Source organism: Sinocyclocheilus rhinocerous, unplaced genomic scaffold, assembly GCF_001515625.1.
Source record: "Sinocyclocheilus rhinocerous isolate Xijiao unplaced genomic scaffold, SAMN03320098_v1.1 scaffold1420, whole genome shotgun sequence".
Classification (NCBI taxonomy): domain Eukaryota; kingdom Metazoa; phylum Chordata; class Actinopteri; order Cypriniformes; family Cyprinidae; genus Sinocyclocheilus; species Sinocyclocheilus rhinocerous.
Window position 1 is genome coordinate 503,794 of NW_015666537.1, and position 14,389 is coordinate 518,182.

The 14,389-nt window shown below is 37.3% G+C and overlaps 1 protein-coding gene across 2 annotated transcripts; it reads left to right on the top strand.

Moving 5' to 3' along the window:
- Positions 1 to 10,120: 10,120 nt before the first annotated feature.
- On the top strand, positions 10,121 to 14,389 carry LOC107732558 (tiggy-winkle hedgehog protein-like). Of its 2 annotated transcripts, none has more exons than XM_016543917.1 (3): positions 10,121 to 10,509; positions 12,186 to 12,447; positions 13,158 to 14,389. In XM_016543917.1, exons 1-3 carry the CDS (start codon positions 10,201 to 10,203, stop codon positions 13,835 to 13,837), a joined length of 1,251 nt encoding a protein of 416 aa, XP_016399403.1. In that variant the 5' UTR covers positions 10,121 to 10,200; the 3' UTR covers positions 13,838 to 14,389. The 2 variants fall into 2 exon arrangements, with proteins under 2 accessions (XP_016399403.1, XP_016399404.1); XM_016543918.1 differs by lacking the exon at positions 10,121 to 10,509 and adding an exon at positions 12,065 to 12,112.

The following is a 14,389-nucleotide window of genomic DNA, read 5'->3' on the forward strand; positions in this document are numbered from 1 at the left end:
CATTTATAAGGTAAAAAAAAAAGAATTATATTTCAAATGCTGTTCTTTTGCATTTTCTATTGATCAAATAATTCTCAAATCAGAATCAAATCAGTTTCCACAAAAATATTAAGCAGAACACCTGTTTTCTACATTGATGATAATAAGAAATGTTTCTTGAGCACCAAATCAACATATTAGAATGATTTCTGAAGGATCATGTGACACTGAAAAATTCAGCTTTGCCATCACAGGAATAAATACAATTTAAAATATATTAAAATAGAAATTGGTTATTCAAAATTGTAATAATGTTTCACAATATTACTGTTTTTACTGTATTTTTGGTCTAATTAATGCAGACTTGATGACCATGAGAGACTACTAATGTACCTGATGTTCTTTTAGCATCCATGTGGAGGTGAGAGGTCATCCAGTTTAGAGCATTTTGTCCTGGAAATATGGCTGGCAAAAAGATTATGAAATAGAAACAAATCTTATTAGTGACCAGTAAGCGAGAATTAAGACTAATTCTTGCACACATTTCCCTTAAAATCCTCTTTGGTTAGTCGTTCAGCTCATGGGCTTCGCACCATTCCTTTTCACAAGTTATTTTAATGACTTCAAATTCCCACTGATGTCAGAGCATGTATTTTAAAGTTGAGCCTCACGGAGTCATTTTTACATGGTCAAAACCACAAAGATCAAAATGACACACCACATACAATATTTTCAATACCAACATTAAAAAGACACACCAAGATCATAAAGTCTAGCTGAAAATGTCATTTTAAAGTTTAAAGCACTACAAATGAGCTCTGATGTGCTCAAAACACAATGATTTTAAAGCCCAGCCAAGCCATCATGAGCATGTTGCAATTATAACTGCGTCCGTGAATGAGGCCTTCTTGTCTAATCACGTTTTAAGTAGCTTTGTGCAAAATGTGACCCCAACTAAGCATTTCCCTTTAACAATTCTCCATTGTAACATGTTTTAATGTCATGCCTAGTCCCTTTTCCAACAGGCTGAGACAAATCATGCAAATATTACAAAACATTAAAGAGGTTCTATCCAACTTATGTTGACTTTTTATAATGTGCAGTGGTAAATCATGTTGCTCAGTTTGCTTTATCACTGTTCTCTTTGACATCCATTTAAAAACATGAATTTAAACAATGAGGAGGCGACATGATCGTGATTCTGACTAATTCAGAAATCATTTTGGGGGCAGGCTCATTTATGTAGCTTAGAAGACATAAGCTCTTAGCTGCATTCTTTATCGTTTACTACATTCATGTTTTGTAGCCCTGAGGTCACGTCTCTGAAAAGCCGCAACCACCGATAACCTGATATTACCGCTTAAACATCGAAGACAACCTTTCTGTAACACATTTTGTTCTGCAGTCTAAACATTAGACACACCCTTTAGGAACTACATTGTTTGCTCCCAAATGATTTTTCCATATTATTAGCATAGATTGCATCCGCTGCTGCAGCACATTACCTAGACTGCAATACAATATGTCAAGGAAATGTTTCACACGGTGAAGATGTTTATCGGGAGCGTTTTGGCATCACACATCCCTGACATGTCTGTAAACATGCACACTCAGTTCTTGCATGTTTTCCTTCTGAACCCATAAAATAATTGCATTTACTTTGCAAATGTAGCATTGCTGGCATTTTTGTTGGCTTGACATTTGTTTCTTGAAATTTCTGGATTTCTTTTCTCTTTTTTACATCAAGGAAAAGTGATCTTTATGCAGACTCTCTATGCAAATATTTCTATCTTTCATAACCTTAGTCTCACATCCTTCTTTACTTGAAGGTCCCCTTGTTGTGCAACACAACAATGTCCCCATTTGTAGGATATATAAGATATTTCTGCTGTAATTATGACAAAGCTGATTGTTTCCATTTTACTTATTTGTTGATTGATAGATTGATTGATTGTAAACAGAAACTGGGAGTATTGATATATTGTAATATTTAACAATGATTCATTTTGTGATTCCAGAAAATTCAAGAAACAAATGGTACTCAATAAGAGCACTATAATATAAGTTAGTAAGATAGGGGAAAATAAGATTGCAGTTTACAACATAGAATTTTAATGTAAATTTGGGTTACATTTTTAAATAATACGTAGTTTTGTAGTAAACACATCAGCTTGTGAATTCAGTCATTGTGGAAAAAAAACATGTCTCTTGACTTCTTAACTCTCCTTCTTGTTTTCTTAAGGTAGTTTGATTGTAATTTTTAAGGTTACAATTCTGCCATCTGACCCAGATAGACAAAGGCAAGACTCGACATGGCTCCAGTTGTGGTGGATGACTCTATGAGATCTCCATGTTTAAAAAGGAAAGGAAAGGATGGGTTTTATTTAACATTAACCTATGAATAATGATGATACACTCATACTGTAACTAGCATGACTGGTTACTGGTTTAATCCAGAAAATTTCACAGGATTCAGTTTATGTTTGCTGCCATTTAATATCCAAAGATATCTTTAAATGTATGTTTCTGTTATTTATTTACATTCAGTATAATATAAGCATGTGGTGAACACCTAAACTGTAAGCTTGTGATATACAGTACAAGAATGAGGTGATGTTCAATCAAACCGTATGGGGCTAGAAACTTTAGCCTGACATCTTTGGTATAGCAAACCTCTACTGAATTCAATATTGGTGTAAAAAAGCAAAATCATCACACCGCAACAGCTTAACGCATTGGTTTAACCTCACACGGGAGAATTTCTAGCATTCCTCCTCCAGTTGTAATCTTCTTTCATTGTTGCTTGTAATTCGACTGAAAACATTGTATTAATCTGGAGAGGTCAGGAGATCTGTGTAAAAACGTACACAGAAAAAAAGGTTTTTCAACCCGAAACATGTACATGCATCCTTCTAATACTAGCAATTGGGATTTACCAATACCAACTCGCAGGTTTCTATTCGCACTTTGTATGTAAAAAATTGCATTTTAAAATATGTTAAAATAGTTAGAATATTATAATGTTAAAATAGTAGTAATAATATCTCACAATATTAATATTTTACTGTATTAGCCTTGGTGAGCATAAGAGACTGAATGGAGCAGCTATCCTGAGAGAGGCAGGATTGAGCATTCACACTTATTATCTTGGGTCTTATCGATCCTGTCTGTCTTTGCCACCTCACAGGATCCTTCCCCTCACCTTGTGGAATTACCCATCACTTTGTGCCAGTTGCCATAGCAACAGACCATTGATCCACTCCACACCCGAGGTACTGATTGATAAAAATCGCAGCTAATGGAAATCTACTCTTCTATAAAAGAAACCGTCCACCGTATTTACTTGCCCATCCATTTCTCTCCTATCTGCTCTGTGAAAGAAGACGAGGTAAAAATAAAATCGCTTAAAATGAACATCATTGCCAAATTTATTTGAAGGAACAACAGAGCAGAGGTCGATTCTAGCAAGCTCACCTCTGTGTCTCCATTTCAAATAGTAAAGGAATGTCTGAAAGCAAGTGCTGTACAGTACGTGAAGGACACTGCTGTCAAGTTTATTTATTAAAAGTTCCTGATAATTATTGCAGGAAGGGAGCGACAGCAGATCCAGTGGAACAAAACCTCTGTTCATTGTCGAGCAAGAAACTATGAAATTCGCGGCAGAGAGGCCTACTGTTTCTTGAGGTTTTCATTCAGTGCTCATTCTAAGTATAGACTGCCCGATGTCTCACCAACTAATTAGGAAGTATTGGACACATTTGTCTAAGAGGCCACTATGGGCTGCTAGGCGGTGTTCTCAATTACTGAGACATGTGAATATGGTAACTGCTTTCCTGTGCAAACCTCAACTCCAGGAACCTCAGGCCTGAGGGGTGGGAGAGGAAATTCTCAGATAGCACCTCAATCCTATTAGTATTTGATTGTATTCTTCATTTAATAAACCATGAAAAGGATAGAAACATGATGAATATGATTTTTTTTCTACAAGTAGGAACATTTAATTATGCAAAAAAAAGTCGATCTCATAGTTTGTGCTAGTTTATGCCAATCATACAAGCGTATCTCAAACTCGTCCTTATTTTAGTGTACTTATGAAAACACACAAATAAAGTGAGTTAACAAAAGCTACGAAAGAAAACAAAGCAAATCTAATTTAGGCCAAGAAAATGGCAGGATAATGCAGCAGTTCAAGGGCATCTCTGTCCATGCGTATTTTATGTCACTGAGTCACCAGAGCGATGCTGGTAGAAAGATGAGTGAATTAGAGGGCTTTATTGGCATCAGAGTGTTCATTAGCGATGAGACCCGCTTTGGCAGGGAGAACAGTGAGTCTGCGTGCCAGGTGAACAAATGAATTGATATTGTATGTATGCTGATTCACCAACAGAACTTCAGTTTCAGTGCTTCCATTTTACAAACATACTGCCATTCTAGAGGAAATCACTCATTAGGAACTCATTAGTTAATCTCAGACAGCTATAGTTACACTCATAGGGATAATAGTAAGGGATTTTTATGCTAGCTATAGGTCAGTAATTCAGATTTTTACACATCTTGCCAATGTTTTCATTGGCCTCATGACAAAAAATCATTATATTTAATTTTCAGCAACATACTGTATTTTGCATGTGTCTGAAAATATATTTACTATAAAATTACCATTTGTTTTTTTTTACTTATAACAGCTCTAAGACAATCATATACATTTATGCTGAAAAATTATGCCATAAAATGCAAACCATTACTGAATGTTTTTACAATTTCTATTATGCTTCCAATGCAAAACCTCATCTATGTTAACTGAAAAAGGACCGATATTAAAATTCAATATTACTTTTAAATAATTAAAAAGTAAAACACTAAAAACTTAATTAAACAGTGAATTAATTCAACACATCCGATAATTGATATGATACCAATAATGTGCATCTTTAGCACCGTTAACTGTCCTGAAATGTGGACTGTTTATTTGAATGTGGTAAGTACTGAACGTTTATAGATCATGGAATAAAAAGAAAGCAATGGATACTTAAGTAAAGATCTCATGCATAGGTCCAAGTCAAGCACCTTACAAAATGAGAATGAAAATCTCAGATAGTTACTATGAGAATTGCATTGCTCTGCATGTTCAAGGGCTCCCTGTAACCATTGTCAGAAACCACCACAAGTCTCACCACCAGATATTGGAAGGCCATAACATTTACAAGGGTCCGTCAAAACTTAAAAAGGAGGCCTCCCATTAGTAAAGCCAGGTATTTCCTGTGAATGCGAATGGCCTTTTGGCTTGTGACTAGAATAAACCATATCTGAAACAGCTTAACTGGTCCAGTGACCCATCTGTCCACAGGTATTTTAAAGTACTAAAAGGAATGGTTCAAGCATGCTTTTCAGACCTGACCAGATGGATGGTCGGCACTCACATAAACCATGAAACAACTACAACTGATGCACAGATAAGTTTTCCTTTGAATTCCTGCATTTTCAAAGGTTAAAGGGGCTGAATACTCAGTAACTGTGATTTCGACAGTTATTATGCTAATTCTTGTTTATGTTTAATCTGAGTATATTGTGATGAAGGAAAAGTGCAGTAATTATTATTATGGTTTTAGATACAGTTAACAGCAGACATTGACTGATAAATAGCTTATACATTGTCCTCATATTTTACTATAAATTAAAACACTATTGACTTTAATATTATATATATATATATATATATATATATATATATCCCACAAAAAGGAGAAATTTAATTAATCCAATATTTACTCAAAATTCTGGCACAAGGGGGAACTAACACTGCTGTTAAAACTCAAAATATTGTCTAATTTATTGGACTAGCCTGCTGGTCTGTACATATTGTAACTCAAAAGTTTGTCTTTTTCAAAGGGAGCTGAGATTTCAGTCCTAACTTTGAAGAGCATAACCCATGTGTTTGTTCATTAAAGCATGTCTCACTCAGAGCTGTCAGGATTGACCACGCTGGTTGCCAAGACAGCCAACTGATGTAAGGATGTTCTTTTCCAACATCATCCCACCTAAATCAAAAGCATGAATGGTTTCATCTAACAAATTGAGCTTTTGTTGAGTTAAGGTGACCTCATCCTTTTAAGAGGGATTGCGGGACTATATATTTTGCGAGAAGAGGACAATGAAGAGTATATATGTGTATGGTTGTGTAGCACTGGATATTAAACAAATGGATTTTCTTTTATCTCATTTTAAGTTGAACATCTAAACATAGAAAATCAAAGTTTATTAAAGTTGTTTAATATTCTACTTCTACTTATGATTTCTGATTGACTGAAGAGATTAAATGACCATTTCATTCCATCATGGGACACTTGAAAGACACCTGTTGCAGAAATGATCTCACAGTCCGACATATCCTGTTAACAAATCCTTATGCACAAACTATTTGTGCATAGCTATACCTATTCATATCACCTAAATAGATTTGTTTCAGCAAATGATGACACAAAATGTTGTATAAATATGTGCCTGAAGCTCATAAATAAACAGTCTACCCAATTAATTCTAAGAGTGGGACATATTTAGTGTTTTCAAGTGTAACCGAGTCATCTGTGGGTCAAACCATAGAATGGCAAGAGAGTGAGTTTTTGCTCACTCACATGCCAATTTTCAGAAGCCCTTGAAAGTCCAAACCAGGTAGGTGTTATAAATTCAGAGATGCACCATTCATTTATTTCGCCTACCAACAAACAAAACAAAATCCCCTCAATGAGGGTCGAAAGAGATCAGATCAAATCTGATAATCAGAAAATATGCTGATATATTTACTAAAGCAGCACAAACAACAGTACATATAAACAATCAACAGACTCAACATGTAGCAAATTTTTAGCAATCAGAAATGCTTTACGATCATCTTGATAATGCCAACTTTTACCTTATAACAAGACTTTCTATTAGAATTATGATGTGGACCTGTTTTGTTAAAGATTTAGTTTGTAAAGACAAAACAGCAAATAGGATGAGTGTGTAATTTAACCTACACTTTCAGATGTCATCACTCAGGATCAAAACTTTGACCTAAGGACAGAAATGAATGACTGGACTTTGGATGCCCTAATTATTCCCTGCCAAAGACAAACAGAAAATATATAGGTGACTCTGTTATCCTAATTCTGTTAGACTTAACCTCTGCTTTTGATACAGTTGATCATAAAATTATTTTATCTCGAGTAGAATATTTTGTGGGCATCCAGGGAACTGTTCTTAGCTGGTTCAAATCATATTTAACAAATAGAAGTTTCTCTGTCAGATTGGGTAAGTTTTCTTCGTTGTCTGCTAAACTTTCCTGTGGAGTGCCGCAGGGTTCAATTCTCGCAGCACCCATTCTTTTTTCTTTGTATTTACTTCGTTTGCGCTCTATTTTCAGAAAGCATGGTGTATCTTTTCACTGCTATCCAGATGACACCCAAATTTATCTACCTTTGAAACGAAATAAGCATGTTGCTCTGGAATCTCTTTTTGCATGCCTGGATGAAGTGAAAACTTGGTTCTCTCAAAATTTTTTATTTCTGAATGAATCAAAAACCGAGGTTATAATCTTTGGCCCTAGTGAAAATTCAGGGAACAGAATTATCGATCTGGACTACCTTGCTCCTTTTACTTCTTCCTGTATTAAGAACCTAGGTTTCTTCTGCGATCAGAGTCTTAAATTTGATAAACAAATAAATGCGGTTATTAGTTCCTGTTTTTTTTCATCTACGCCTTCTCTCCAAAATTAAATATTTTCTCTTTGTGAAAACTTTAGAGATTGCTATCCATGCGCTCATTACATCTCGCTTGGACTACTGCAACTCTCTTTATCGTGGCATTTCTAAATCTTCCATTGCTCGTCTCCAATTAGTACAAAATGCCGCTGCTAAATTCCTCAAAGGACAACGTAAATTTGATCACTTTACTCCAATTTTGAAATCGTTGCATTGGTTACCTGTGCATCTTAGAATTGAGTTCAAAATTCTTCTCTATGTTTTTTAATCTATAAATAATCGTGTTTAAATCTATAAATAATCTGGCACCGAGCTATCTATCTGATCAACTTTATCCATACAATCCTACACTAAATCTGAGGTCTGGTGATCAAAGACTTCTCTCTGTCCCCAGATCACGGTTAAAGCATAGAGGGGATAGAGCCTTTGCGGTTGCTGTCCCTAGGCTGTGGAACAGCCTTCCAGCCTATATCAGATTGGCACAGTCTTTAACTGTTTTTAAATAATCTCTTAAAACCTATTTCTTTTCTTTGGCTTTTAATTCATTGTGAGTTTATGGTATGAATCTGTGGGTTGCCATGTGTTCTATGTCTTTGTTTGTTCAGCACTTTGGTCAGCCGTGCTTGCTGTTTTTAAATGTGCTATATAAATAAAACAAACTTGAAACTTGAACTTGATAGCTGCAAGCAGCGATGATGGGCCCAAGCCACAAGTGCAACCGCCACCCCGGTGGCATCAGGAAAGCGGTGCACAGCAGGCACATGCATTTACAATAACCCTCTGGCAGTCTGGTTTTAAGGGTTGCAGAAATGAAAGGGTTACACTATAACATCAAGAGTGTTAAACACACACACACACACACACACACACACACACAGAAAACAATACATAAAACTGTGGTAACACTTTACAATAAGGTTTTACACACATGCACACACCTTTTGTAAAAAGGTGGCATTATAGTGTGCCTCCTCCATGCCCATTTATGGTTAAGTGTCTAACTATCATTAATACTGATGTGTGTTGAGTTTCATGAAATTCTAAGCATGTTACGTGCCTTAAAAACACCTGAAAAGAATATTCAAGTTTGACTTTAGATATTATTCTGATGAAGCTTGAAGAAAATAAGATGCTGATTTCAAAGCATTTTGCTGTCAGTTGGTGGCGCTATAACTTTGACTCCTAATAGTCATATCTATGTGATTGACCTCATACAACAAACAAACTGCTGACGTTTGATCAAAATCAGACAATGTGTGAAAAAAGTTATTAGACACTTCCTGTTCCTTCTCATTTCTCACCATATATTTGTCACCTCGCAATGGCCAAACCGTTTGAGATATCAAAATTCCCTTGGCTATTTAGCATCCCCAATGTCTTGAGGTCATGTTGACCGAGTTTGGTGGCGATCGGATGAAACTCCTAGGAGGAGTATTGCAAATTCCACAGCATGTGCTTTTCACAAAACCCTGAAGAGTCGACTTCCTGTTGGGGCGGAGCGCTGACTGTCAGCACGAAAGCTGTTTGGGCTGATGAGGTCTATGTATGAATTTTGGTGACTGTAGGTCAAACGGTGTGCGCTACAGAGCCCCTCAAAAATTGCCTTATTAAAGGCTGTGCCATGCCAAAGATTTTGGGTCCTGTGCTTCTTGCTGTGCTGACACTTCATGAGGTCTACCAGTCTTGAAGAGAAGTTTCTGACTACAAAATAAATAAATAAATAAATGATTCAGAAGGAATGGAAATGGAGAGACAGCACAAGGATACAAGGAATCATTTTACATTTATCCGATTGTTTAAAACTCTAAGGACTTTATTTCAATTACAAAAGAATGTACAATTTGGCACATTAACCTCAAGCAGGATGCAATATGACCTTGATTTATGACACACATCGTTTTAAAAAGGGTACATTAAAACAAATTATAAAGGGCTGATTTGAAATAATGCAAATCTGATATACAACATATTTTTGATCTTAAAAAAAGTACTTTTCATAACCATTTGTTATTAATGTTCATTTGAAACTGCTTATAAAAATCTTACTTTTTTTTTGATATTTTCATTCACATGAAACCGGTAAACTCGAGTTTACCATGGCAACGTGAGAATACGTTTGTGTCATTTCTGCAGAAATGAAGGAGGTATGGAGACTGTCTTTGCTTGGATGGCATCATAGTTGGACGGCACTCCGTCGAGTCAATAGACTCCCTCCCCCTGCCATAGATTTGCTCTGTAATTCATATGGGTAGACTGCCTCTACTCATAAGCGTCTGACCCTACCTCCCGTCAAACTAAGTCGCTCTTTCTTCTCCCACTTAGCTGTGACAGCCAACCTCCAATGTGCTCAGTCAGTGGCTATCGAGAGCGGTCGTTATTGCACCTGCTTCGGTAGTGGTCGTTGGGTAGCATCCATCCGGTACGCGCGAGAAGACCCTGTGAGAGACTAAACTTTAAAGATCCGAGGAGATCATTTAACGTCATGGACGTAAGGCTGGATCTGAAGCAAATTGTTTTTCTGTGTTTTATTAGCCTGCTTCTGACGCCTTGTGGATTAGCCTGTGGTCCTGGTAGAAGTTATGGAAAACGAAGACACCCAAAGAAATTAACCCCGTTGGCTTACAAGCAATTTATTCCTAACGTTGCCGAGAAAACGCTTGGGGCCAGCGGCAAATACGAAGGCAAAATCACAAGGAATTCAGAGAGATTTAAAGAGCTGATTCCGAATTATAATCCCGATATCATCTTTAAAGACGAGGAAAACACAAACGCTGACAGGCTGATGACCAAGGTATGGACCCATGCGTGCGTAATTGCCCAGATTTACACACTTTTAAATAATGGATCCCCATTTTTGCTGTAAACGGTTTCTGAGTTTCCTATGGTTTTGGGAGAATAAAAAAATAGTGATGATGCATTATAGGTTCTTTAGATCAGTATTGCTTTCTGGGTTCTTTAACGCGCCAGCACAGAACAGAGTTTTTTTTTTACATAACTAGAAAATAGAAAAGTTCTTGGTGTAACTCTAATATAATCTCATATTGCATCAGTCTGTAAAAACTTGTAAGGGAACATTTATTTAGGTTTCCAGGCACTTTGGATACACTGACAGCGCGCGGTAGAACTAAAACTTTAACTGTTGGAAATCCGGCACTGCAGTATGTGTAACATTTTTTATCAAACAGCTTAGCTAGTGATATTCTTAATATGAACATTTGCATACTTTGCAGACTTTACATGGAACATGCGAGCTATAATTTTGCATTTTGACTGTTAAATATTGCAATATTCCGTTTAATTGAAATCAAAATGACCATTCAGTGCTCACTCGGATTTCATATTTTTGTCATTAGTGCAAAATTGGCACCGTTGGATAATTTAGTGTTAGTGGTTGAAAGCATGTCCTGAGCATAAGTTTCTTCTTTTCTCCAAACAGACCTTTGACAGTTAATAACATAATTAAATTCAGAAACACCCCGCCTCCACACATCGTAAGCATTGCGTAATATATTTTTTTTCCTGGTGTGCCCGATCAATTAACGCGTTTCCTTCATATCATATCTGCGTTTCTTTATATAAATAGATCTCATGGCCTGCTTTTATTGTGTTCTTAATAAAAAAAATGTGGGTCACAAGTGATCTTTGCAGCTGGTGTCGCGCTTCAAGTATACTGGATATTACTGGCTCCCGTGGTGACCGTGCTTTGTTGCATTCCAATCAGCTGCTCAACTGTTTTCTCTAATGACAGTGCTTTAGGAGAATTATTTGAAGCCGAATTACAAAGCAGTGTAATATGAGTCACGTTTTCCTCACAATCTCCAGGATCAAATTAAGCAACTTGCGCTTGTACAAAAAATATTAGCACATGTCCACAGTACCATAGTGCCACTGTGCCTGACATTTAATTAAAGCAACATCAGCAGTTAAGCGAATCATTGGTGGCAACGTCTCTGTAATTGATTGCTGCCGCAGGCTGAGAGAAAGAACTTGAATTTTCAGCTCTATTTACTCCTCTCGGTTATCGATCGGTCGGTCTGGAGTCTGCGCTCTTGACCTATGGCAACAAACGATTTCCCCAGCGCACACATCTTTTACGCACAAACTCAGACCGACAATGTGCTTAGTGATGTATATGTAGAGACTATAACTGTAACTCCGTAAGGTTATATTGCGATAAGGATCATTATGACATCTATAGTCTTTAGTAATTTAGGAGTATGTTCTGCATTATGCAAGCAAATGTGTTTAACAAAAAACCTCAAAGAATATAAACGTCACTTCAACAGTCGTTTGCTGATACTCAAACGTTTGATGGATAAGTTTCAGAAATTACTTGGAGAGGAGGACCGACAGACCTTTTGCGCATGCCTTTTTTGAACCTTTTTGGACATTCAGTAAATCTTCCACACTTTAAAAGGAAAGGTCTGTGTCGTAAATACTGACAACCTGTCTCTTTCTCTCATTCAGCGGTGTAAGGACAAGTTAAATGCGTTGGCGATATCCGTCATGAACCAGTGGCCGGGTGTGAAACTGCGCGTCACTGAAGGCTGGGATGAGGATGGTCACCATTTCGAAGAATCTTTGCACTACGAGGGACGGGCGGTGGACATAACTACCTCGGACAGAGATAAAAGCAAGTATGGGATGCTATCTAGGCTTGCGGTGGAGGCAGGATTCGACTGGGTCTATTACGAATCCAAAGCCCACATACACTGCTCTGTCAAAGCAGGTGAGCGCAATGTCATTACTATAACTGGTAGCTATGCATTCACCATACAGCTTATGCCATAACATAGATGCATATTTTAGATATTTGATTCAATTTCTGTGTTAATGTGCATTATTTGAGAAACATATCCAAGAAAATCAGCAAATAGCTTACATTGTGAAGAAACTGGAGAACTTCTTGGCACCATTTGTTACCTCACACGTCCTATCAAGAAAATTCATATCTCAAGTACCTCAAAACCTTTAGTTTTAACAGTCTTAAGAATTATTTTGGGATCTTATGGTATCAAGGGAATAATTTGTGAATATGAAAAAAAGGGAAACTTAACACCAATAATTGAAAGGTTTTCTAACCAAAAGCAGCTGGTATTGAAGTAACTGAAATCTTATTACAAACCATTACAAGAAGAGTTAAACGCGGCAAATTATGTGCGCAAAAGGCCAATTGCCACGTTGAAATATCTGCACCTGTGCAGATATACAAAACTAAAGGGATCAGGGAAAGCAAAGTCTGTTGGCTCAATATATGTCTGATCAGTTTGTGTTAATTGAAGAGCCAGAATGGACAGACAAGAGTTTCAACACTTGCTTCTTGACAGTCTCCACACGAGTTTGGATCATTTCCATGCTAGCACCATCATGTCAATGCATCGATTTTTGCAGTGCTATATAAATATCCGCCTAAGTTGTCCACCTTTGCTTTTATCTCAGAAAATTCAGTCGCTGCTAAATCAGGGGGATGCTTTCCTGGATCTGGTACGGTGACACTCGCAGACGGGAGGAGGAAACACATCAAAGACCTTAAAGTGAGCGACCGGGTTTTAGCGGCTGACGAGGAGGGAAATGTCATATTAAGCGACTTCATTATGTTCATGGACCACGATCCGACAACGAGAAGGCAATTCATCGTCATCGAGACGTCAGAGCCTTTTACAAAGCTCACCCTCACAGCCGCGCACCTAGTCTTCATTGGAAACGCCTCAGCTAGTTCGGGTATGACAGCAACATTTGCCAGCAACGTGAAGCCTGGAGATACGGTTATAGTGTCGGAAGGTACAAGCAAGACCCTCAAGAGCGTTCCAGTGAAGAGGATTTACACTGAAGAGCAAAAGGGCTCTTACGCGCCAGTCACCGCTCACGGAACCATAATAGTGGATCAGGTACTGGCTTCGTGTTACGCGGTTATTGAGAATCACAAATGGGCACACTGGGCTTTTGCACCGGTCAGGTTAAGTCACAAGCTGATGACGTGGCTTTTTCCGGCGGGTGATTCAAACGTCACTTTTCAGGAGGACGGCATCCACTGGTACTCAAATATGCTGTTTCACATCGGCTCTTGGCTGCTGGACAGAGACTCTTTCCATCCACTCGGGATTTCATACTTAAGTTGAGACTGCAACTACAGTATCACTATGTGGGCATCAGACTCAAATGTAGCCTATCTTTATTTTCTGTAAGAAAAGCCTTAAAGTGTTCATTGAATAATTTATTTGTATTGGACCATCTGTCTCTGGAAACGTAGCTACACACCGATTCAAGCATGATGTGACCGTTTTTGCGCATTTTTTGTGAAACCGACGATAGATTATACAAAAAAGAGAAAGCATTGAATTTACAGGGCTATACAGTGTGCAACCGACTGTTCTATTTTATTGGATAAGCATAGGATGGCGCCCAAATTTTATATTTTTATACACAGGTTTGTATATTAGATTTCTGACGGATAGAAAAGTATTTCCAGAATCTTATTTCGTAAGTGCTAATAAGTACGGAAGCGTGTTAAATTTATTTAAACAGTTGCGATGTATCAACGAACTGTTCATGTCATTATGTCGAGTATGTCAAGTGTCATTGTTTTGACCACTGTTCCAACGTTTGTGTATTCACTACACTAACACTTTTTGTTTAAATGTACATTTCTTGACAAAAGTACTCAAAATAAA

Excerpts from the sequence above, each read along its gene's own strand:
- LOC107732558 (XM_016543917.1), top strand. The coding sequence starts at position 10,201 with ATGGACGTAAGGCTGGATCTGAAGCAAATTGTTTTTCTGTGTTTTATT. Across the intron at positions 10,510-12,185 it reads CTGACAGGCTGATGACCAAG|CGGTGTAAGGACAAGTTAAA; the intron begins GTATGGACCCAT and ends TCTCTCATTCAG. Across the intron at positions 12,448-13,157 it reads ACACTGCTCTGTCAAAGCAG|AAAATTCAGTCGCTGCTAAA; the intron begins GTGAGCGCAATG and ends CTTTTATCTCAG.